Source organism: Sphaerodactylus townsendi, linkage group LG02, assembly GCF_021028975.2.
Source record: "Sphaerodactylus townsendi isolate TG3544 linkage group LG02, MPM_Stown_v2.3, whole genome shotgun sequence".
Taxonomy (NCBI): domain Eukaryota; kingdom Metazoa; phylum Chordata; class Lepidosauria; order Squamata; family Sphaerodactylidae; genus Sphaerodactylus; species Sphaerodactylus townsendi.
The window spans coordinates 170,912,033-170,937,401 of NC_059426.1; the positions used below are offsets into that span (position 1 = coordinate 170,912,033).

The window sequence follows — 25,369 nt, forward strand, 5'->3', positions numbered from 1 at the left end:
ATGTTACTGTAAATTATAAAGCGCTTTCAAAGAAATGAGAACAGGGCGGGCTCGTGTCCAGATATGCATGCCACATGCACTGGTCAGCCGAGGGAGGTTTTCATCTCTGCCTCTCCCTTCCAAGGCCATTGCCTGGAAATTGTAGGATAATGAATTGGGAAAGAACAAGAGCCACAAGAAAATTAAAAACCCTGTGCTGGATCGACTCAGGAGCAAACTGCAAAATAAAAATGTTTCAAAGAAGAGGAGTTTGGATTTATATCCCCTTTTCTCTCATGTACGGAGACTCAAAGGGACTTATAATCTCCTTTTTCCCCGCCCCCACCCCACAACAAACACTGTGTGAGGTGGGTGGGGCTGAGAGAGCTCCGAAGAACTGTGACTAGCCCAAGGTCACCCAGCTGGCATGTGTTGGAGTGCACAAGCTAATCTGGTTCACTGGGTAAGCCTCCACAGCTCAAGTGGCAGAGTGGGGGATCAAACCCAGTTCTCCAGACTAGAGTGCTCTTAACCACTGCTGGCTCTTGCGAGAAGTATGATCGTGTTCAAATGACTGTTTCTCACCTTTTAAAAAACCCCACAGGACAAACCAATCCAAGTATGCTCCTCCAGCATCCTCAGAAGCTCAGCCCTGACTTACTGGATTTTATTTATGCGAGCAGAGACAATTCATCAGCCACTATGGCTTCATGCAAACTCAAAGAATCATAGAAACATAGAGTTGGAAGGTGCTATGCAAACCACTGAGTTCAACCCAGTGGTGGGATTCTAATCCCTCAACCACTAGTTCGTCCCTCCTTCACCACACCCCCACCACCCACTTACCTGGCTGTGCCTCCTAGCCAGGGAAGGGGGGCCAGCTGCCAATCGGGCCATGCACCTCTGGGCTGGCAGCGCGTCTTTGGGTGAGGCCTCCCCCTGAAGGCTGCGCAGCCCAGTAGGCGCATGACTTGATCTGCGACCGACCAGGCCCACCGATCTGGCCACGTGTCTCTGGGCTGGTGGCACAGCCCTGTCGCTCCCTCTCCCAGGGGAGGGGGGAGCGAGGGGATTAACAACCGGTTTGCCTGAGCTGGGCCGAACCGGCTGAATCTTGCCACTGGTCCAACCTGCTCAAAGCAGGATCAGCCGAGAGCTGTTGTTTGAAGATTGTCAGTGTGGGAGAGTTCATCTCCTCCTTCAGCAGCCAATTCCACTGCTGAACAACTTTTACTGTTGAGATTTCCACCCTAATATCCAGTGGGTATCCTTCCACCTATAATTTAAACCCATTATTCTGAGTCCCATAGCTGCCCAATGCAGTGCCTGGGGAAAGCACAACAGCTCACCCCACCCCCGAGCACCACTTGGGCAGGTCTTGAGGGGGGATTGCTGGGCTGCCCTCTCCCTTGCAACTATGCCCTGCCCCCAACCTCCACAAGTGCTCCGAGGTGACTGTTGGTGCCCTGGGCTCCAGCTCCCTCATGTCCTCCTTCATTACGCCACTGGCGTATCCTATCCTATCCTCTACTGCCAACAGGAACAGTTCCCTTCCCTCTTCTAAGTGACGGCCCATCAGATACTTCAATCATGTTCCCCCTGAGCCTCCTCCTCTCCAGACTGAAAATTACCAAGAGCCTTTCTTCACAGGGCTTGGTCTTCAGGCCATACCCTAGAAATTCAGTAAAATTCGGATTCGGATTTATTCAGGCATAAAATTATCTGTATGCCTGAATAAGACAAATAACATATTCGGATATACCCGAATATTCGGGTAAACCGGAAAAATCCGGGTCAGTCTGATTGTTTTTGCATTTTTGGTGTTTTTGCATTCCAGCCTGCGGGGGAGCACATTTTTAAAGCTAGCAGCACCAAAATTTAGTGGGCTCATCCGGAGACTCTTCTGATGATGTCACCGAAGTTTGGTAAAGTTTGGGTCAGGGGGTCCAATGTTATGGACTCCCAAAGCGGGTGCCTCATCGTTCATTCTTTCCAATGGGAGCTAACAGGAGATGAGGGCTACCCCTTTGAGGGTCCATAACGTTGCCCTCCTCTGAACCAAACCTCACCAAACTCAGGTGGTATCATCAGAGCAGTCTCTGGTTGGGACCCTGAAATTTTGGTGCCACTAGCTTAAAAATGCACCCCTGACAGTCACCAGAAGAAATTGCCCAATGGGGAATTTCTGTGCAGGCTGCACATTTTTGAAGATAGAGGCACCAGGCTTTCAAGGTGGTTCCAGGAGGCCCTCCTGGTAATAGCATGCAGGCTTGGTGAACTTTGCTTCTGGGGGTTCGATTTTATGGACATCCAAAAGGCTTAATTTGTTTCCTCACTCGCACACATGAAGCCTGCTGGCTGAGTCCTCTCAGAATTCTCTCTACCTCCCCCATTGCTCCCAGAAGCAAAGTTCACCAAGGCTGGGTGCTATTACCAAGGGGGCCTCCTGGAGCCACCTTGAAAGTCTGGTGCCTCTATTGTTTTAACTGAGGTTGGAAATCGCCCTGAGCCTTCCAGAGGAGGGCAATGGAAAAATCCAATCACCACAACAATAAATGCACAGAGCTGCCTTATAGCGAATCAGACCATTGGTCGGTCCATCACAGCCAGTATTGCCAACTCTGGCTGGCAGTAGCTCTCCACAGTCTGACGCGGAAGTCTTAACATAAGAACATAAGAACTAGCCTGCTGGATCAGACCAGAGTCCATCTAGTCCAGCACTCTGCTACTCCCAAAGGCACCTGGTGGGCCACACCAGGTGCCTTTGGGAGCTCACATGCAGGATGTGAAAGCAATGGCCTTCTGCTGCTGCTGCTCCTGAGCACCTGGTCTGCTAAGGCATTTGCAATCTGAGATAAAGGAGGATCAAGATTGGTAGCCATAGATAAGTCTTTCACAGCACCCTTGCAAGTCACGATGGCAGGAATTGAACCTGGGACCTTCTGCGTTACAGCATTGTTGGGAACATTCCTGCAGTAAAGTTGGAAGGTCTCTTTAGGAAATAGAAAGGAGGGGGGAATTCAATGGCCTCTATTTCGGTTTCTGCTGCCAGTCTGAGCAGGCAGTAATGAACTAGATGGTGCTTGATGGACTAATTCAGGATAAGGTAGTTTCACATGTCCACATGTATCCATGCGTCTACAGGAGCAGCAGTGGCGTAGGAGGTTAAGAGCTTGTGTATCTAATCTGGAGGAACCGGGTTTGATTCCCCGCTCTGCCACCTGAGCTGTGGAGGCTTATCTGGGGAATTCAGATTAGCCTGTACACTCCCACACATGCCAGCTGGGTGACCTTGGGCTAGTCACAGCTTCTCGGAGCTCTCTCAGCCCTACTCACCTCACAGGGTGTTTGTTGTGAGGGGGGGAGGGCAAGGAGATTGTAAGCCCCTTTGAGTCTCCTGCAGGAGAGAAAGGGGGGATATAAATCCAAACTCTTCTTCTTCTTCTTCTTCTTCTGGCAACCTAGCTTATTTTTTTCATGCAAAAAGGATGCCACACCAGAGGGTCTTGCGCTCCATCCTGCAGGGATGCTCTGATATTCTTAACGGCATGTGATTAGGGAAATGCAGCCGCATGAGCTAAGCGAGTCCCGGCAAAACCGATAAGCGTGCTTCCGAAAAAAAACGCTGGCCCAAATAAAAGCTGCCATTCAAAGAGGCTTTCGGCTGCCGGACCATTTAGAAGAATACTAATCATAGAGAGGTCTGGTAAGGTGGCAGCTGCCGAGTTGCCTCAGATGACCTTTGCTGGGATTGCAAACGAACATGTGACTGGGTGACTGTTTATTTTTGCAGCAGGCGGATGGAAGCCGTCGGCTCCTCCCAAGGCTTTAGGCTTGCTTTGCCTGCCACCTAGAGGCCAAACAGTGTAGTGCCAGGCCTCGTGGGTCTCTTCCACAGCAAAACCCTAAAGCAAAAAGTCACCCAGTTAAGACCTAACAAAATATTACAAGCTTTTGGCCTCTTCAGAACTCTTTATGTGGAGGTCTGTTTTTCCCCCAGCTTAGCTGGCCTCCCTTCCTTTCCCCAACTTCTTCATTTTGTTATGGATTGGTTAATTGGGTGGGAATATGGGGGGAATGCAGCAAGATGGAAGCTGGAATTTTTACTTTTTTTAAGGCGCCAGGTTTCTATCGCAAATTCTTTCTGTTTGATAAATCTCAATTTCTGTGCTATTTCGTCTACATGCACCTTATCTACATAAGAACATAAGAACTAGCCTGCTGGATCAGACCAGAGTCCATCTAGTCCAGCATTCTGCTACTCGCAGTGGCCCACCAGGTGCCTTTGGGAGCTCACATGCAGGATGTGAAAGCAATGGCCTTCTGCTGCTGCTGCTGCTGCTGCTCCTGAGCACCTGGTCTGCTAAGGCATTTGCAATCTCAAATCAAAGAGGATCAAGATTAGTAGCCATAAATCGACTTTTCCTCCATAAATCTGTCCAAGCCCTTTTTAAAGCTATCCAGGTTAGTGGCCATCACCACCTCCTGTGGCAGCATATTCCAAACACCAATCACACGTTGCGTGAAGAAGTGTTTCCTTTTATTAGTCCTAATTCTTCCCCCCAGCATTTTCAATGAATGCCCCCTGGTTCTAGTATTGTGAGAAAGAGAGAAAAATTTCTCTCTGTCAACATTTTCTACCCCATGCATAATTTTATAGACTTCAATCATATCCCCCCTCAGACGTCTCCTCTCCAAACTAAAGAGTCCCAATCTATTTGCTCTTTGGTTCTATCTATTCTTTTAAAAATCTTTTTGTTACCTGGTCTTTTTATAAGATCTTGTTCCAAAAGTTCCAGTAATGTATTTAGTTGCTGATCAACATTCCGGAGTTGGTTTACTGGGTTAAAGTTCCAAGACCTAACACCATGGCAGTGAGTATGACCGATCTACAGCAACATGTTCATTACTGCCTGGCAATTTCAGGGAGTTCTCTTTTTTGTGTGCGTGTGTGTTGCACATGCACAGCTATGCAGGTGCAGCCAATCGTATTGTGGGACAATCAGCATAGCTGCAGGGGTTCATTTCTGTAAAACTTTGCAGGTACACATGTGTTGCAGGCAGGGCTGGAGCGAGGGGATACTATGCCCCTCCAGGCCCCTGGTCGCCCTGGAACGCCCCAGCACTGGTGCGCACCTGGTGCATTGCACACCCCCTTGTCCCCTTGGCACTACGCCACTGGTTGCAGGAAATTTTTTTAAAGAGACGCGTCTCCTTGCAAAGGCGCAAAAGCAACCTGGATTGTTTCCATGGGCTCCAATTACTGCCTGAACACATAGAGGGTACACATGTGAACAGAAAAAATGAAAAGAGGTTCCTTTATAACGACTGCAATCCGTTATACATTTGCTGTGTGGAATCCACCATAGTTTTAGGTCTCGATCCTTGAATCAACAAATGGGCTCTGGAGAGTTAATTGGAAGGCAATGAAGCACCCAGCTTGTAAAAAGCCAGCTCTGGCAAACCTGGCTTTTGCTATCTATTCAGAAATAATCCTCCCTCCCATTTTCCCAAAGAATGTGAGAAAGAGTTACTTCAAAGCCTGAGCGCCCCTAGGTCAGCAACAGATAAAGAGAAAGTCACCTACACTCCTACCCCCACAGAGCAATGGAAAATCCCATTTCCCATGGGAGAAGAAAGTGTCAGGAGTAAGCCTAGTTATCTACAAAGCATGTGAAACCATAAAGGAAAGATCAAGGGAAGACTGTCCCATTACAGCAGTGGTAACATATAGCAGACTGAGTACATATATCCTGTAGCAGTTAACATTGACAGGAATGCATCTCAATCACCCAGATACAATCACAGTCCACATCTTACATAGGAACTACATTGAGTTAGGAATGCACCTCAATCAACTAGGTGCCATCCTTGACACACAGACAAGCTACAAGGAGAAGAGGTGTGCAAGGGATCCAGCTGTTACATTTCTGCGCAAAGTACCTTTGAAATCATATCCAGGCAAGCGAATGAATGATCCATTTCAGGTGGTGAAGACATCTTCAGTCAAGTAATATGAATGAAACAAGCACAATCCCTGACCTGGATAGCCCAAGCTGGCCTGCTTTGTCAAATTTTGGAAGCTAAGCAGGTTCAGCCCCGGTTAGTATTTGGATGGGAGACCACCAGGGGAACCGGGAGTTGCTACCACTGTTTGTTTTAAATGACAGCAAAAAGCCCTCTTGGGCCCCTTCCGCACATGCAGAATAATGCACTTTCAACCCACTTTCAATGCCCTTTGCAGCTGGATTTTACTGTGCGGAATAGCAAAATACACTTGCAATCAGCTGTGAAAGTGGATCGAAAGTGCGTTATTCCACATGTATGGAAAGGGCCTTGGTGCTGCATGTTTGTAAGTGCATACGTGTTAGCAGGCACGTAAGTAAGGGGGGGTTCTCGGGTTCAAATGTCTGGTTTGCTTAAAACAATGCATGGAATGGAACAGCTAGGAAGCCCTCAGTCACTGAACCCACCCCATAAAAAATCTGTACCTATGGCACTACATGTCAGGATTGAGGGGATATGGACAGTGGTGGGATTTAAATAATTTAACAACCGGTTCCAGTGGTGGGATTCAAATCATTTGACGACTGATTGCATACAAGTACCATTTTAACAACCGGTTCTGCCAAAGTGGTGCGAACCTGCTGAATCCCACCACTGGATATGGAGGAAAACATGGGATACATCCAGAGGTGGGATCCAACCGGTTCTCACCACTTCTCTAGAAGTGGTTACTAATTTTTTTCTGAGTGCCGAGAAGGGGTTACTAAAGCGACCTCCCTGCCCAATAGGGACTGGAGGTGCGTGTGTGCGGCGGCACCACTGTTTGAATCCCACCACCATCGGAACCTGTTATTAAAATTTTTGGATCCCACCACTGGATACATCCCCTTTTCACCCCTGCAATGTTTCCGCTGCTCCCTACAGAAGCCGCCCTTGTCGAAAATGCAAATAAACTCCAAGTCCGGAGCTTCAAGTTGCATTCTCCCCACGGAAGACTTCTTGTCAGATCACAGCATGTTGGGCCTCCTGGAGGGGGGAAATGTTCCCCTACCGGTTCCTAAATATTACCATTGTTAATGTCTCTCTCGTATCCATGGACTCTCCAGCTTGATTGAGTAAACAGATCGGAGACTGAAGTGATTTAATGGCCTAAGACCTGGGGCTAATTGATCGTGCGGGGGGAAAAAAAAACAAGGTTTGAATTGTTTAAATACACAGCAGCGCTTAGAAGTGCCCACAAAGTGGCTGGCTGCTCTCTTCACCCTCTCAGAAAGATCAGCCTTGGGAAAAAAAGGAACGCCAAATTGACTCGGTATGATAACCGCAGCCATGTCTCCTAAACTCAGGGTGTAACAGAGGAATCATTGGAGTGTTGTGTGGTTTCCGGGCTGTATGGCCGTGTTCTAGCATCATTCTCTCCTGACGTTTCGCCTGCATCTGTGGCTGGCTTCTTCAGAGGATCTGATGGTAGTAAAGCAAATGGAGTATATATATGTATATACCTGTGGAATGTCCAGGGTGGGAGGAAGAACCATTTGCCTGTTAACAAGTATAATGGGTGCAATTAGCAAGCTTGATTTGCATGTGTTGGGTGGGATCCACTCATTTCGAATGTGGGTAACCATGAAGAGAGCATAATCAATTAGTGAGGGCATCTGCATTGTAGTAGCCTGGCCTTTTGATCCCTTTGATTGCTTACTGCCTGGAGTAGGGTTGGAGATTCGGACAGTCCGAATCTGGATTTTTACCGAATCTGCACTGATTCGGATGGATTCGGACGAGCAAGGTCCGAATCTGAGCTGTCCGAATCCTAACAGATCTGAATCTATGGGATTCGGATCACCAGCCGAATTGCGTTTTTATTTTTTTGTGTTTTTTTCACGTTTCGGCCTGCAGGGGGCGCATTTTTAAACATATCGGCACCAAAATTTCAGGGTATCATCAGGAGACTGTCCTGATGATACCCTCAGAGTTTGGTGCAGTTTGGTTTTGGGGGGCCAAAGTTATGGACCCCCAAAAGGGGTGTCCCTATCCCCCATTCTTTCCAATGGGAACTAAGGAGATGAGGCTACCCTTTTGAGGGTCCATAACTTTGGCCCCCCTGAACCAAACTGCACCAAACTTGGAGGGCATCATCAGGACAGTCCCCTGATAATACACTGGTAATAATTAGTACTGATACATCTACAAATGCACCCCCTGCAGGCACCCCCAGAAATTTGCACAAGATTCTTTGTTCTGCAGTGACTTAGCTGCATTGCTGTCAATAGGAAATTTCTGATAGAGGGCTGTGGAGTGCACATTTTTCATGGTAAACCCACAAAACTTTCAGGGTGTTTCAGGAGAGTCTCTGGATGACACCATCTAGGTTTGGGGAACTTTACTTCAGGGGGCAGTGGGAGATGGGCCCTACCCTTTTGGGGTCCCATAGAATTAAACCCCCTGAAGCAAAATTCCCCAAACCTGGATGGTGTCATCCAGAGACTCTCCTGAAGATACCCTGAAAGTTTTGTGACCATACCTTCAGAAATGTGCACCTCACAGCCCTCTACCAGAAATTCCTCATTGACAGCAATACAGCTAAGTCACTGCAGAACAAAAAATCTTGGGCAAATTTCTGGGGGTGCCTGCAGGGGACGCATTTTGAGATGTATCGGCACCAAATTATCAGGGTATCATCAGGTGACTGTCCTGATGTTGCCCACCAAGTTTGGTGCAGTTTGGTTCAGGTATGGACCCTCAAAAGGGGTGCAACTATCCCCCCATTGTTTCCAATGGGAGCTGATAGGGGATGGGGGCTACACCTTTGAGAGTCCATAACTTTGGCTCCCCTGAACCAAACTGCACCAAATTGTGGGGGGTATCATCAGGACAGTCTCCCTGATGATACCCTGAGAAGTTTCAGTGTCACTAGCTTTGAAAAATGCTGGTTTGCATATTTCACCGCTCACTCACTCCAGCAGGCTTCATGTGCAGGGAGGCGGTGAAACATGAAAACCGGAATTTTGTAAAGCTAGTGGCACTGAATTTCAGGTATCATCAGGAGACTGTCACTGATGAGCACCCCCCAAGTTTGGTGCAGTTTGGTTCTAGGGGCCAAAGTTATGGACCCTCAGCAAGGGGGCCCCCTATCCCCCATTGTTTCCAATGGGAGCTAAAGGAGATGGTGGGGCTACCATTTTTGAAGGGTCCATAGCTTTGGCCCCCCCCTAAAACCAAACTGCACCAAGCTTGAGGGTGCTCAATCAGGACAGTCACCTGATGATACCCTGATATTTTGGTGCTGATAATATCTAAAAAATGCGCCCCTGCGAAGGTGTCACTCCAAAAGAATTTGCCCAATATTCTTTTTCTGCAGTGACTTCTGCATTGCTGTCAATGGGGAATTTCTGGTGGAGGGCTGTGGGGTGCACATTTCATTTCACAGCTCATTGGAAAACGCTTCAGGGTATCTTCAGGGAGAGTCTCTGAATGACACACTATCCAGGCTTTGAGGAACTTCTTTGCTTATGGGGGCAGTGGGAGATGGACTCCTACCCATAACATCGGAACCCCCTTTGAAGCAACGGTCACCAAACCTGGATGGTGTCACGAAGAGACTCTCCTGAAGACAATTCCTGAAAGTTTTGTGGGTTTACCATGAGAAATGTGCACTCATTACAGCCCTCCCACAGAAATTTCCCATTGGCTGCAATGGAGCCAGCCAGCCAGCCACTACAGAGCACACAGAATCTGGGGAAATTTCTTTGAATTGGTGACTGTGAGAGGAATTCTGCACTTTTAGAGCTACTATCACCAAAAGATTCTTCAGGGTTTCATGAGAAAGTACTTGTCCCTATGATACTCCCCAAGTTTGGTGAAGTTTGGCTCAGGGGGTCCAAAGTTATGGACCTTCAAACGTGTAGCCCCCATCTCCTGTTAGCTTCCATTGGAAACAATGGGGGATGGGGCACCCCTTTTGAGGGTCAATAACTTTGCCCCCCCTGAACCAAACTGCACCAAACTTGGGGAGAATAATCAGGATAGTCCCCATATGATATCCTGAAAGTTTAGTGCTGCTAGCTTTAAAATTGTGTTTCCTGCAGGCCAAAACGTGTAAAAACACCAAAAATTCAAAAAAATAATAAAACTGACCCGAATTTTTCAGATTTACCCGAATTTTTGGGCATATCCGAATTGGCTATGATTCGGATTCGGGTATACATATCATTTTATGCGCCAAAATACCCAAATCTGAATTTTACCGAATTTTTTTAGTATTGACCAACCCTAGCCTGGAGACACCCTTTGTCTGGGTGGTGTTCCTTAGTCACTGTCTTGATTCTAGTGTTTTTCAGTACTGGTAGCCAATTTTTGTTCATTTTCATAGTTTCTTCCTTTCTGTTGAAATTGTCCATGTGCTTGTGGATTTCAGTGGCTTCTCTGGGTAGTCTGACCTAGTGGTTGTCAGAGTGGTCCAGAATTTCTGTGTTTTCAAATAATATTCTGTGCCCAGCTTGGTTTATCATGTGTTCAAAGCCTTAGACAATACAGAGGAATTATTATTTTTAACTGTGTCTAAGTCAACCACTACAGTTGCTTTCTTAGCTCCTGCTTCACGCACTTCAGACTTCTGGGATTAGGGTGGCATCAACTTGGGAGAGAGACATTTCAGCCCCAAAACTCTGGAACTGTCTCCCCAGGGAGACCTGCCTGTTCAGTTGCATCTTCTGGTAGCGGGTGGTCTTTTTTTTTGTTCTGTTTGCATTTCATCAGTTGGCAGTATGTCTTAGTGGCTTTTAAAATATTTTTTGCAGGGATATTTTGCTATGACCCAGATGACTTAGGCTAGCCTGATCTTCTCAGATCAGATCGGAGCAACTGCTCAACATTTCCCATAAACTTGGCAGCTAGAAAATCAGACGAGGAAAGATCCACATAGCCTCAATATCCACAGTCTTATCTTATAACAAACTAGCGGGCCCGGCCACGCTTTGCGGTGGCTGAGTCGGGTGAAGTGGAAAAGGAAGAAAAGGGGAAGCGAACAGTTCGAACATGTGTCATTGCACAATGATTGCAAGGGAGGGGAGAGGCAAGGGGCCCCTCGCTCCCCTCCCCCTCTCCCATTCCCTTGCATGGCAACCCTGCAGGTCCCTCCCTAACATTCCCCTTCCTCTGCTAGGGTGGGTGGGCCATGTCCAGGTGGGATGGTCCTGTCCCTTTCACTCCCTTCCCTTGCAGGCGAATTATCTAGTGTAAAACACGCTGGGAGGCATGAGCTACGTTGTGTTCAAATTTCAGAGCGTCTGGTCCAGCAAACTCGTGGACCCTCCCTCACCTTCCCCTTCCTCTGCTAGGGTGGGTGGGCCATGTGCAGATAGCCCGCCCCATCCCTTTCACTCCATAAGGCAGTGGTTTTCAAGGAAGGCATGGTTGGTTCCCTTGTATCAGAGGGTGTTGCTTTGACGGCCAGCAGATGGCGCTGTTGCGGAACAGGACTGTGGTTCCAACTGTCACAGGTGTGGCATGTACACAATAACTGGCACAGTTGTGACATGTACACAACAGGAGGTGTGGAAACAGTATGAAAACCTGGCCGCACGTGAATGCGACGTTGTGTGAAAATTTCAAAGCAATCGGTCCAGTAGTTTGGGAGATTACCTGTCAGCAGAAAAACGAACTGATAGATTTTTATATATAGAGATGGGATCAGTTGCATCCCGAACTGTCGCGAGAAATACTTACGGGTGTCTGAAAGCAGCAGAAGAGCTGGGTCAGGAAGGGATGGTTCCTCGCCAGGGCCAGGATCCGCTTCTCAGTCATGGTACATTCCACGTCGTCGTCTTGGAGGATCACGTCTTTCTTCAGCACTTTGATAGCGTAGAGGTAGCCGGTCTCTTTCGTTTTAGCCAGCATCACCTAAAGGCACCCAGAAGCGGAGAGGAGTCAAAGGGGAGAAAGAGACCCATCCAATCTTTGGCCCCTTCTGCACATGCAGAACATGCACTTTCAATCCACTTTGCAGCAGGATTTCACTATGCGGAATAGCAAAGCCCACTTGCAAACAATTGTGAAAGTGGATTGAAAGTGTGTTATTCTGCATGTGCGGAAGGGGCCTTTTGTCATTGCAAGCAAGACGAGGGGTTCGTTCCTACCTCTTTGCTCAGCTAGCAGCAGCCTTTCATCTGCACAGAGATTCTTCCTCTGAGGCAGGGGACCCCAACCTGCTGCCCCTGGGTGCCATGGCACTTGCTGACACATGTTCTGGCAGCCGCCAAGTGTTTTTAGAAAGTGGGTGGAGTCAAGTGAAACTTGTTGAAGCAGCGGATTTACTCGGAGTAGACCACTTTGCAGGACGCAATGTAGACAAGAACTGACAGGCACACAGTCACCAGCGCAGTTCTATTTATTGCTATCTACTGACAAAGTGCTTTGCCAGACCACAGGTGTTTGTAGGCACGCCTCACACTGCTGTCTGTGCTAACTATATACAAAAGTGGTACCAATCAGGTGCCCTCACCTTATCAGGTTTGCACATGGTACAAGCTGTGCACTCAGTCCTAATCTGCACACGGCACCCGTCAGAAGGAGGGTCCAGCTGTCATTTAGATTTTGCTCATCTAAACATTCACACATGTTCTGACAAAACTTTTGCCCAACAGGGCTTCTTATTGGCCACTGCAGCTCTGACTAGCTGTGCAAATCTTTTTTTTTAAGTTTCTGCAGCAGCCAATGCTACCACACCATCACAGCATAACTGAAGATAAGCTGCGTGTAGGCAAGAAGAGGAGGAGGAGGAGGAGGAGGAGGTGGTGGAGGAGTAGTAGTTTGGATTTACACCCCACCTTTATCTCCTGTAAGGAGACTCAAGGCGGCATACAAACTCCTTTCCCTTCCTCTCCCCACAACACACATCTTGTGACGTAGCTGGGGCTGAGAGAGCTGTGAAGAAAAGTGACTAGCCCAAGGTCACCCAGCAGGAATGTAGGAGTGCGGAAAGATATCTGGTTCACCAGATAAACCTGCCACTCAGGGGGAGAGTGGGGAATCAAACCCGGTTCTCCAGATTAGAACCCACCTGTTCTTAACCACTACACCACGTTGGATAGGTCCATTTCAAAAGGCATCTTGTTAAACAGAGCTACTGTCTGAAATGTTGACGAGTGCCTACTAGAGTCATGCATATCCTGATTCTCTGGCATTCTGCAATCGGCTTTGCCTCCTGCAGATGGCAGAGGTGCCCACACGCAGGCTGAGAAATCTTTGTATCCGAGATCTAAGACAACAGGCCCCTGAGCTGGGGGAAGGCACCAGCAACAGTTGAGCACAGAAGTAGGACATATGCCTCAGTTCCAGCTACTTGTTGAAACTCATCCACGAGAATTAAACATGCATCCACAATACATCACGGAGGGCAAAATGAAGGGTAACCTCCAGCGATAAAGAATAGACCTATGAACCAAAGGAGTGGCATAAATCTGAGTCAGAACTAATGGATCGCTTTGGGATGGCAAGGCTGACGGTGTTTGTAAGAGACAGGTACACGGACAATTTCCTGAAGGACTGGAACCCTTTGCGGACTACCTACTGAGAACGTATAAGAACAGAAAAATAATGGCAGGATTTGAGATTTAAATGAAGACAGCGGATTGGACTAAAATAGTTTTATAAGAAGGACTAAAAGGCCATTTCTGAATGGCGGCAGAAACGGCCCTCCACCGGCATTAATTACGCCGGTGGAGGCTCAGGGACCGCTCGCACAGGGTTACCTACACTGCTTCCCCCAAAACTAGGTCTTAGGTTTAATGCTAATAATCGAGCCCAGCGGCCCAGGCCAGCCTAGATGTGTGGAGGGGGAGGGGCGATTTCCCCTCCTTCCCACATGACAAACTCTATTTGCACATGCCCACAGAGAGGCCATAGGTCTGCCACCACTGCTGTAGACTGATCCTGCATTGAGCAGGGGGTTGGGCTATCACAGGTGTCAAACTTGCAGCCCTCCAGATGTTCATGAACTACATTTCCCATCAGCCCTTGCCAGTATAGCCAATGCTCATGTTGGGAGGGACTAATAGGAATTGTAGTTCATGAACATGTGGAGAGCTGCGAGTTTGACGCCCTGGGGCTAGATGATCTGTGTGGCCCCTTTGAACTCTATGGTCTTATGAGTCTTGCCTTCAAAACCCTACAGGGTGGGCTGCCTCTTGACGGCACTATCACCAGATGCTCGAGCAACTAGGCACAGAGGCGTAGGTAGGGGAAATGGAGCCCGGGGCAAAATCTGAGTTTTCCACCCCACCCCCCCTGCCCAATCTGGGCTTCATGTGAGTGGACCTTAATGAGTGACCTGTGCATGAGGATTGCCTCTACAACCAGCTTCTCAGACTGCAGCTGAGCTCTTCTGCCCATCCTTTCCTCTTGCCTGCATGGGAAGATCCAAAACTTTCCCCTCTTACAGTTCCCTTGGTGCTTCTGACTTTTGAAGCCATATTAGACACCTTAGTACAGGGGTTTTCAACAGGGCGCACAAAGGTGCCATGGCACGTGCTGATGTAACCCCCATGCTCAGAATGGGTTGACCCAGAAAGGGGTGGAGACTCAAAGCAGCAAGAAAAGGCTGCAGACCTCATGTAGTTTGGAGGAGACAAGGCTACCGGACTCGGACCTTGATTTGGATAAGCCCTTAACACCTTGTTTAAGGTAACTGCAATGTTGTTGGGAACTAGTGGGAAGGGAGTTTATTTTTTTGCTATAATGTAAATGTTAGAATTTATTGTTTCAGGGGTTTTTGTGGTTGTAATGGGTGAGAATTCTCCTGGAAACCTTCATCATGTTGAATCCTGTTCGCCAAGCCCTTGGAGTCTTCAGGAGCCAACCCACTTGCAGGAAGAATTGGACTTGGCAATATCAGAAGACTGTAACTAGAAGGACTTGAAATGAAACCTGAACAGGACCTTGAAGTGTGATGTTAAATATTGATGTTTGATGTTAATATGTTAGGAAAGTAAACCATTTTCTTTTTAAAATTTGTTGTTGCAAACTCATTCCAAGTTCTGCCCCACTGAAACCACAGACATTTTCTGGTGCCCAACAAGCATTTTTAGGAAATGGGCGGGGCTTTTGCCCAGCAAGTCTGATTGACTATTGGAGATTTGTTTGGCTGTGCAGATTTTTTAAAAACGTTGGTTTGGCCGCAGCTGCCACCACAGCACGAGGATCTGCGCTGTGGCCCTGAAGGAAAGCCATAGCAGCCATTTTGTGGCTCCGCCTCCTGCGGCAGCCATTTTGTGACAGCCCACCATGTTGTGTCAAAATGCTAAATATGCCCATGAGCTCAAAAAGGTTGGGGACATCTGCCTTAGCAACTGACTCTTGCCTTCTTTTGCCCTTGCAGCTTGTCACTGGCCTCTTCCACCCTTGGACTGAGCCTTGGCAGATGCAAACTCCATCACGAAGAATGGAAGTGGCCGAAGACCGGGTCCATGATGGGTCAAGACCCACAGGTCTCCACCGAAAGAGCATTCCGGAGAAACCTCACCTTTCCAAAACTGCCCTTTCCCAGGACTCGGATGAAGATCAAGTCCTCGATCTTCAGCCTGCTGGCCGAAACTTCAGCTACACCATTCTCGTCCGTTGAGCTCTCTTTCTTCTGACGCCTCAGGGTCGACCTGGAGACAAGTTTCTGGGGAAAGAGAAGGACAGGAAGTTATGGATTGCTTCATAGAAGGGGATATTGCAGATGGTTTTTAATCCCCCTGACTAAGAATTTAGTCTCTTTTTTAACACGTAGATTTTTTATCTTCTCAACATGCAAACAAGAAAAAAAATATACACTTTCACACTACTATTACATTAAAATAAAAATGTGAAATACAAAAGAAAACAAACAACACACACACAAATTAAAACCTAACTCTCACAATAACAAGAATCAAACTATTACAACCAACTAAACTACGCACCATAACACCAAATAATGACTTCCCGTTATCTCATTGTTGAATTCTAATCCCTTCTAGATTCATGCATCTATTTTAAAATGAAACAATTTATCCATTACACACTGTATCGTTGCTTATATTCTAATTCAACCTGCTGTTTTCTTTTAAATCTCAAATCCTGCAGTTATTTCTCTTCTACCACATTTTTTCAATAAGTCCATGAAAAGTTTCCTGCTTTCTGCAAACTTTTCTGTAAAGTTGTTAATTTTGCTATTTCTGAATAGTCTGTGATTTGACTGGGAATTTAGCCTCATTGCGGACATTCTCAGGTATCTGTCACCATAATGTCCAGAAACTTGCTCAGTAGAGAACTGAAAGCTGGCGGGGAACAGAAGGCGTTTCCCCACTTACCTTTGCTGCCCTTTGCTGGGCGCTACTCTCAGCATTTCTGGCGCACGCCCAGGCGTCCCCACGACCCCGTGCTCTGTGCGGGGTCATCAAAAAGCGCTGTTTCGAGGAGCGCCAGGGATGCCGCATGCTGAGGGGGTGCGAGAGCAGCAGCGTCGGGGCGGCTGCATTGTCGCTGCCCCTGTAGTGGGGAGTGCCTGCGGACCCCACACTACTTGAGGAGAGTAGCGCGGGGCTTAAGGTAAGTGGGGAAAGGGCCCAAGAATCCATTCTCAAGGATACACTGTTGGCCCTCAGTAGGGAATTAAAAGGGAATTAGACAGATTCATGGAGGAGAGGTCTAACGGTGGCTGCTAGCCATGGGGGGCGAAAGGGAACCTCCATATGCATCGGCAGTCAACCTCTGAATCCCAATGTCATCATGGGAAGACCTTGTGTTAGGTCCCGGACCTTCAGATAATAAACAGACTCTGGATTCTTGATCAGTAGTGTTTATTGAAAGGTACTGAGGTACCCAGCTTCAGAAAGCCCGTTCTCACAAACCTGGCTTTTGTTAGCCGTGTACCCCCAAAGATTTCCAAAGGTTTCCCCTTCTCGTTTTCCCAAAGAATGTGTGAAAAGCATTGTTTTGGAGCTTGGCGCCCCAAGGTCACGCGAGAGAGAAATTTACAGCCACCTGGCATGTCATCCCCCGCAGGGCAGATGGCACATCCTGTTTTGTCAGGGTCAGCCTACTTATCTACATGTGTTTAAAGCCATCTAGATCAAGGAAGAGAAAGTACATTTACATACGACAGGTTGATTACATTCATCTTGTAAGAGTTACATTGAAAAAGTTACATTGAGGTGAGAATACATTTCTATCGCCCAGATGTCAGTTCCTGACACCTCAGCCTCTATTTCCGGTTGTTGAACCTCCGGAGGAACTGGTTGGCCACTATGTGGGACAGGATGCTGGACTAGATGGACCACGAGTCTTATCCAGAAGGGCTTTTCTAATGTCAAGGGATTCTAGGAGAGAAGCTGTGTGTTCAGATGATGGAGTGGTAAATAATAAAGGTAGCTATGCACTTTGGAGATGGTCTATATACTTGTCTGTATCTGATTCAACCTTCTGGAGCACAGGGAAATATTTTACTATGCAATATGAGGGTAAGGTGGGGAGAGAAAACAATGAAAATGCAGACTCACCCCATTGGGGGAAATATTCGCCGGCTGCAGACCCATGCATGCCAGCGTCTTGGCAAGTTCCGCCGCGTTCACCCCACAGTTGGGTGCTACATTGGCTTCACATCGTATATGCACATTAATTTTACACACTGAAAAACAAACAATATCAGATGGTCAAATTTCACATCCCCCAAGCTAATGTTTCTGCCAACTTGACTGATAGAGAATGACTATGAACTAAAATATATTCAGGATAGGCAGCAAGAAAAATCAGAAACCTTCTAGAAACGTTTCTAGAAACATTTTAATTTCTCTGTTACGCACGAAATAAAATTGCTGCAGCCAAAACAACCCAATTCTGGCTTCCTCCTTCCATCACTGCTTATCCTGTGATATGCAGAGGAGGGGATCCATACAAAGGCCACCTGGCACATGGAGCACATGTGACCCTGTTTTGCATCTTGTCAGAACCTTGGTTCACCTTGCTCAGTCTTGTCCCCCCTGAATGGAAGCTGCTCTCCAAAGTCTCAGGCATACAAATGTGAATGCATGGATATGCCAAGGACTGAACATGGGAATGTTTTTTGTAGTTATGCATTTAAAGAGATACCTATTAGCAGAGACGTGGAATATTTAGATATTATACATGTAATATATACTTCCAGTCTAAAGTGAGGACATTTAAATCTTGCTTCTTCCATACAACTAAAGCCTAGCAACTCAATTTGCTAAAAAAAAAAAAAAGCCCTTCTCCACAAAGAAAGCGTGCTGGACCCATAACCTTTGTAGGTATGTGTTTAAAGAGATGCTTAATTAGCAGAGATGCAGAAGCAGCCTCCAGTAAGAAAAGAGAGCCATAGATACTTTGTTGCTTTATATAAAAGAGTCTGCTAACTTACAGGGAGGGTTAAATGGAATAAAACCAATAAATGCTGTACTGCTCCGTTACATACTTACAGTACTACCTATACACTTAAGACTACATCTTGCTCTATTCTTATTCTACTTCTCTCTGTCCATGTGCTCTGCTCTGTCTCACCTGTTGTCCTCTTCTGCTCAAAGAAACCAAGTTAAATATATTGTTGAAGGCTTTCATGGCCGGAATCACTAGGATGTTGTGAGTTTTCTGGGTTGTATGGCCGTGTTCCAGTACTATTTTCTCCTGATGTTTCGCCTGCATCTGCAGCTGGCATCTTCAGAGTTAACTTTATAACTTCGGATGTATGTGCTCACTAACATGAAAGCAAAGGCTATCTGGCTGACCAATAGCTAATCAATAGTGGCTCTAGCAACTTGTTTACATACAAGCATTTAACCCTTTCATGACTAGTTGTGGCAGACGTGCACATACCAACAGTTTTGCACGCAAAGTAGGTGAGCTCTTGACCCAGTAACCACAAGGTCTGACAATGGCGGCTCCCAGGTTACAGTCCAGACGACAAAACAGAATTTTCAGCTTACTTTTACACTGTAGACCCTGCCGCATGATACCCCAAAGCAAGGAGCCACAATGGTCACAGAAAGTCGGCACTTTATAATTGTGGATTCGGAACTTGTGCGGGATGTTGATTCCAAACCTCTGCTCGGAAATCTAAGGGAGAAAGAATAAAAGAGGGGAAAGGTGGTTACTTCAGGAAGCAGAAATCAGAAAACGAGGGAGGGTGGTAAGCACTCAGGGCAAACACACCATGGCTGACACAACTGGGGAGGGACCATGGCTCAATGGTGGAACATCAGCTCAGCTTGCAGAAAGTCCAAGGTTCAATTCCCGGCCCCTCCAGTTTAAAAGAACTAGAAAGAAGGTGACGTGAGAGACATAAGAACATAAGAACGAGCCTGCTGGATCAGACCAGAGTCCATCTAGTCCAGCACTCTGCTACTCGCAGTGGCCCACCAGGTGCCTTTGGGAGCTCACATGCAGGATGTGAAAGCAATGGCCTTCTGCTGCTGCTGCTGCTGCTGCTCCCGAGCACCTGGTCTGCTAAGACATTTGCAATCTCAGATCAAGGAGGATCAAGATTGGCAGCCATAGATCGACTTCTCCTCCATAAATCTGTCCAAGCCCCTTTTAAAGCTATCCAGGTTAGTGGCCATCACCACCTCCTGTGACAGCATATTCCAAACACCAATCACACATTGTGTGAAGAAGTGTTTCCTTTTATTAGTCCTAATTCTTCCCCCCAGCATTTTCAATGGATGCCCCCTGGTTCTAGTATTGTGAGAAAGAGAGAAAAATGTCTCTCTGTCAACATTTTCTACCCCATGCATAATTTTATAGACTTCAATCATATCCCCCCTCAGACGTCTCCTCTCCAAACTAAAGAGTCCCAAACGCGGCAGCCTCTCCTCATAGGGAAGGTGCTCCAGTCCCTCAATCATCCTCGTTGCCCTTCTCTGCACTTTTTCTATCTCTTCGATATCCTTTTTGAGATGCGGCGACCAGAACTGAACACAGTACTCCAAGTGCGGTCGCACCACGGCTTTATATAAGGGCATGACAATCCTTGCAGTTTTATTATCAACTCTTTCTGAGACCCTGGAAAGCTGCCACCAGTCTGAATAGATAGACTTTGATGGACCAACGGTCTGACCCGTATAATGCAGTTTCATTGATACGTAAAGGAAGGCCATTTTAGACTTTCCAGCGGGCAGTTCTAGGATAGCATGCTCATAAAGGGAACCAGGATGCAGAAAAAACCTTCTCTTCACCAAACTGAACATACCCAGCTCCCCAAGTCTCTCCTCGTAGGACCTTTTACCATTTTGGTTGCCCTCCTCTGGACACGTTCCAGCTTGTCAATGTCCTTCTTGAATTGTGGTCCCCAGAACTGTACACAGGTCTGACCAATGCAGAATAGAGAGGAACAGTTACATCCCTCGATCTAGACACTATACTCCTATTGATACAGACAGTCCAGAATCACATTGGCTTTCTTGGCGGCCCATGCGATTCTGGGCTGTATCAATAGGAGTATAGTTCCCCTGGAGCAAACATAAGAACATAAGAACTAGCCTGCTGGATCAGACCAGAGTCCATCTAGTCCAGCACTCTGCTACTCGCAGTGGCCCACCAGGTGCCTTTGGGAGCTCATGTGCAGGAGCCAGGTGAAAGCAATGGCCTTCTGCTGCTGCTGCTCCTGAGCACCTGGTCTGCTAAGGCATTTGCAATCTGAGATCGAGGAGGATCAAGACTGGTAGCCATAGATCGACTTCTCCTCCAGAAATCTGTCCAAGCCCTTTTTAAAGCTATCCAGGTTAGTGACTGCTTTGCAGGATGGACCCTATGATATTTGTAGGATGGACCCTATGATATTATACCCCATGGAGGCCCCTCCTTTTCCCAAATCCTTTCCCCAAATTTCCCAAATCCCTCCTTCCCCAGACTACATCCCAAATCTTCCGGAATTTCAAAACCCAGAGTTTACACCTCTAACTCCTTGCCGATAAATTTTGATGCCACGAGGTTACTGTCTTAAATTATTTTATTTGGGGTGAGGCGGGAAGTCCCACTTAAATCAATGGCCCTTAATACCGAGTAAACCTACTTTGGATTGTGCTGTCAGCCTTTAAGTCACCACAAGACCCCTTTATTGTTTTTGTTTCTTTCCACAAGATGCATAGATACATAAACACAATGACTTCTCAAACAACAAAAATAAGCTCGAGGGGGAAAACCGAAGAATAATCAGGCTTTCTTCTTCGGGAATTTACATTTCAATGAATGTTGCTGCTTCCTGTTTATCTCTCGTCTTGACCTCTGCTTCAGTTTGACAGGTAGAGAACAGAAAGGGGAATTGTTTCTTTCAAAACAAGTCAGAGAACAATGGGTTTCAGTCCCAAGCTTTGAGTTTTAAGTCCTTCTAATCAAAAGCACTTCATTTACTCAAGGAGAAGGACTTAACCCCTTAACTGCTAGTTAAATATTCTCTAATGAAATGGTGCCAAACTAGATTTCCTTCCCACGTGCGGTAGATATATAGAGGGGCAAAAGATTATTGGAAGCAAAAGGTGGAAATTATGTACATCGGTTCAGACTAGAGAGACAAATTTCCTGTGAACCAGAGATTTTATTGTTAATTTATATACCTGATGTTAATTTATGTACCTGATGTTTTTTGGAAGCAAAAAAAAATAGGCCCCAAATTCAAGACTGGTTAGGGTTTCTCTTATTTGCCTCTGACACAGAAGTGGTGTCACACCTCTCTAGGAAATATTGGGAACTCGATTGGGAACTCTATGGTTTTACTATAGAGTTTCCAGTGATTCCTAGAAAAATATGATCCCATTTCCAGGTTTTCCCTGGAAGTGATGTAACACTATTGCATCAACAGCGACTCCCCTGGTTGGCTGGGAACCCTACGACCAGCTGTCTGGGAACCCTACAATTGGCTGGCTGGGAACCCTAGGACTAGTTGGCTGAGAACCCCATGACCAGCTGATGAAAGCAGAAGAGGTCTACACAATGATGCAACTGATGTCCTATCAGCAAAACAGATAGCTCCAGAGTAGACTCATGAAGGTAAAAAGTTGTGCAGGCAGTGGATTAGGCAGCAAAGTGTGAGAAATAAAGTTCTTAATTTCACATGGTTTTTATTGGAGGGGGCAGACTTGTTGACCTTGCACCCATTACATATATTCTTTTGATTATGTATGTATTTCTATTTGAATAAATACTAACTCTGTATGTGTGGGTGTAAAGTGCCGTCAAGTTGCCACCAACTTATGATGACTCCTTGGGGGTTTTCAAGGCAAGAGAAGTTCAGAGGTAATTTGCCATTGCCTGCCGCTGCGTAGCAACCCCGGACTTCCTTGGCGGTCTCCCATCCAAATTCTAACCAGGGCCGACCCCGCTTAGCTTCTGAGATCTGACAAGTTCGGGTTAGCCTGGACCATCTAGGTCAGGGGAAATATTAACTAGGCTTCTCCAAAAACAACAACAATAAAGTAAAGCGGAATTGCTGAAGGGACGGGACAAAACTGTGCTTATTGGGAGTCTAGTAATTGTACAGTCAGTAAAGACCAAGTGGTATTTGTTCAATTTTTTTAAAGCTTGGCTTCCAAATCCGTTTAAAATTTCCCCAAACCCTCAGGCACATTAAAATGACTACCGTTTGTCCAAACAACCCGCAGGAATATTATTCCCACTAGGCAGGCTTAGTACAACATATTTACTGAACATGCTTCTCTGCCTAACTTGGAAAAACCTGGGTTCGAGTGTTGCCCTCTGCCAGAATCATTAGTCACTCCCTTGCTCGCCGCTGTTCTCTTTTTTAAAAAAGGGAATAATGTTGGCCTAGCTTGCAAGGTTATGGTGTTGGAAAATGCATGAGAAGAAGCATAAATAAATCATTTCTTTAAAAAAAATCAGGCTCATACAGATTTTGTTTGCATCTTATTAACATTGGGCGATATGAATCAAGCCTGATTTCCTGCAGGAACCATTGGGCCTAGGGAAAGCATTCTGTGTAACTCAAAAACTTGTTCAGTTCTATTGTGCCTCACAAGGACTCATGCGTGACTCAACAGCTTGCACATTTGTGCACTGAACCAAAACAAGATATCATCAGAAAATTTTTAAAAAACACACAAATAGGCTGTACAAAGCATATCATTAAAAGGATGGTACATTACCCTGCAGTGTCTCATACCACCCACAAATAGCCCACTCAATGCAATTGCTGATTTTACCTTAATGTCTGCCTTCTTGCTATTTTTTTGGCATGTGCATGCTGTAACAATCAGATGGTGGCAACGCTTATGTACAACGCACGTACAAACTGGAACACAAAAGGACAAAGAAAGTTTGGTAGAAGTCACAGAAATAAACACTCAACAGTAAGTGGTTTTCTACTTGTCGGCATTTGGCAAGTGCCAGTCACACAATCCAGTAATGAAGGAGTTAATTTAGTGCATGCTAATTAGTTAGTGAGGTCAGAAGTCACTGACCAGGTAACTGATCCCTATTGGTCAAGCAGACCTGGCATGGGCTACATGCGGATGCGCACGTAGGCTATAGGTTTATATACTTTGTTACTCTCTGCACATGCTCTCTAGTAGCTTGTTAGCCATGTAATAGCCAAGCGGGAGCTGGCTGAAGGCGCTAGCTATTTAGAAAAATATTTCTCGTTTTCTCCCAAGTTCCCCTACCTTTCTTTTATAGTAAGTAAACTTTATTTCAGTAAGCAACTGACTCTGCCTCATTATTGCCCTAACTCCACTTTACAAATATTCCAACACTACTACATGGGGACCGGCTTGAATGTCTTTCCCACAGTTGCTGTGGTTGTAGTACAGCACAGTGACAATGTGGTTCCCACATAGTAGGTTTCCCCACATGTTTCCTGCCCTAGTCCCCGACAGCAGCTATTGTCCCCCTAACCTGCATCGTTGTAGAAACCACCATAGCATTTTGCAATCGCAAAGAATATATACAAATGCATGCATCAATCTACCGCCCAGTAAGCTAACCTAACCGGAACCGAGATGTGGACCAGACTTGTAATACTTCCAGAGGCTAGCAGTACATGTAAAACCTTTCAGTAATTTCAGAGTCCCAAAACTCACAGTTTGGGGCTATCCTCTCACCTCATGATGGCTATTTTCTCACAAGATAGGAGCCAGGGCTGAAAAAGCCCTGGTCCCTGGTTGGGGCCAATTTAACAAGAGTAGGATCAGGGACCTAGACATTGATAATGTAACCCCCATGCTCAGAATGGGTTGACCCAGAAAGGGGTGGAGACTCAAAGCAGCAGAAGGCTGCAGAGCTCATGTAGTTTGGAGGAGACGAGGCTACCAGACTCGGACCTTGATTTATATAAGCCCTTAACACCTTGTTAAGGGATTTTTTGTGTTTGTAATGGGTGAGAGTTCTCCTGGAAACCTTCATCATGTTGAATCCTGTTCACCAAGCCCTTGGAGTCTTCAGGAACCAACCCACTTGCAGGAAGAATTGGACTTGGCAATATCAGAAGACTGTAATTAGAAGGACTTGAAGTGAAACCTGAACAGGACCTTGAAGTGTGATGTTAGATATTATATGTTAAGAAAGTAAACCATTTTGTTTTCAAAATTTGTTGTTGCAAACTCATTCCAAGTTCTGCCCCACAGAACCCACAGATAGAGGTTACAATAACAGCTTAGGTTAACATCAAGAAAAATTCTAGTGCTGTTTTCTTTCTTTTTTTTAAATGAATACAAAGTCAGTGCAAAAACCTTTTTAAATCCACCAAGGACTGCACTGTGCCATTTGAATTCATTTCAGCTGGGCTTGCAGAGGGATAGAAAATGGCAAATTCACAATAAGGAACTAATTGAAAGAAATGAGGTTTCGTACCTTGGCACTGGTATCCTTGCTTCCCAAATACGCCCCTGAAAAAGAGGAAAAACAGACAGAAAATGAGTTTGATTTAAAAAAAATTAAAAGAATCAAAATAAAAAACGGCATGTGGTTGTGGTCTCCCATCTAAGGCCCCTTCCGCACGTGCAGAATAATGCACTTTCAATCCACTTTCACAACTGTTTGCAAGTGGGTTTTGCATGGGCTCACCCGAGCTTAGGAGTTAACTAAGATTGTCCACGGTTAGCACTTAGGCCCCTTCCGCACATGCAGAATGATGAACTTTCAATCCACTTTCAATGCACTTTGCAGCTGGATTTGACGAAATAGCAAAATCCACTTGCAAACAAGTGGATTGAAAGTGGATTGAAAGTGCATTATTCTGCATGTGCGGAAGGGGCCTAAGTGCTAACCGTGGGCAATTTGGGTTAACTCCCAAACTCGGATGAGCCCATGCTAAGCTCAGTGGGATACACAACTTCCCCACCTCATCTCTACCCCTCATGCAAGTTGGACAACCTGTATCAGCAGAACTTCCAGTGGTGACCCA

The 25,369-nt window shown here is 46.3% G+C and overlaps 1 protein-coding gene across 1 annotated transcript in view; it reads right to left on the minus strand.

The window, feature by feature from the left end:
* Positions 1 to 25,369, minus strand: part of PRKCH (protein kinase C eta) — a 139,074-nt gene that overhangs the window by 37,609 nt on the left and 76,096 nt on the right. The window contains exons 4-9 of the mRNA XM_048486786.1: positions 24,817 to 24,851; positions 23,172 to 23,260; positions 18,945 to 19,074; positions 17,505 to 17,632; positions 15,503 to 15,646; positions 11,710 to 11,883 (exon numbers count right to left, since the gene is read on the minus strand). Coding sequence (XP_048342743.1) covers positions 11,710 to 11,883; positions 15,503 to 15,646; positions 17,505 to 17,632; positions 18,945 to 19,074; positions 23,172 to 23,260; positions 24,817 to 24,851 — 700 coding nt within the window. The remainder of the gene's footprint in view (positions 1 to 11,709; positions 11,884 to 15,502; positions 15,647 to 17,504; positions 17,633 to 18,944; positions 19,075 to 23,171; positions 23,261 to 24,816; positions 24,852 to 25,369) is intronic.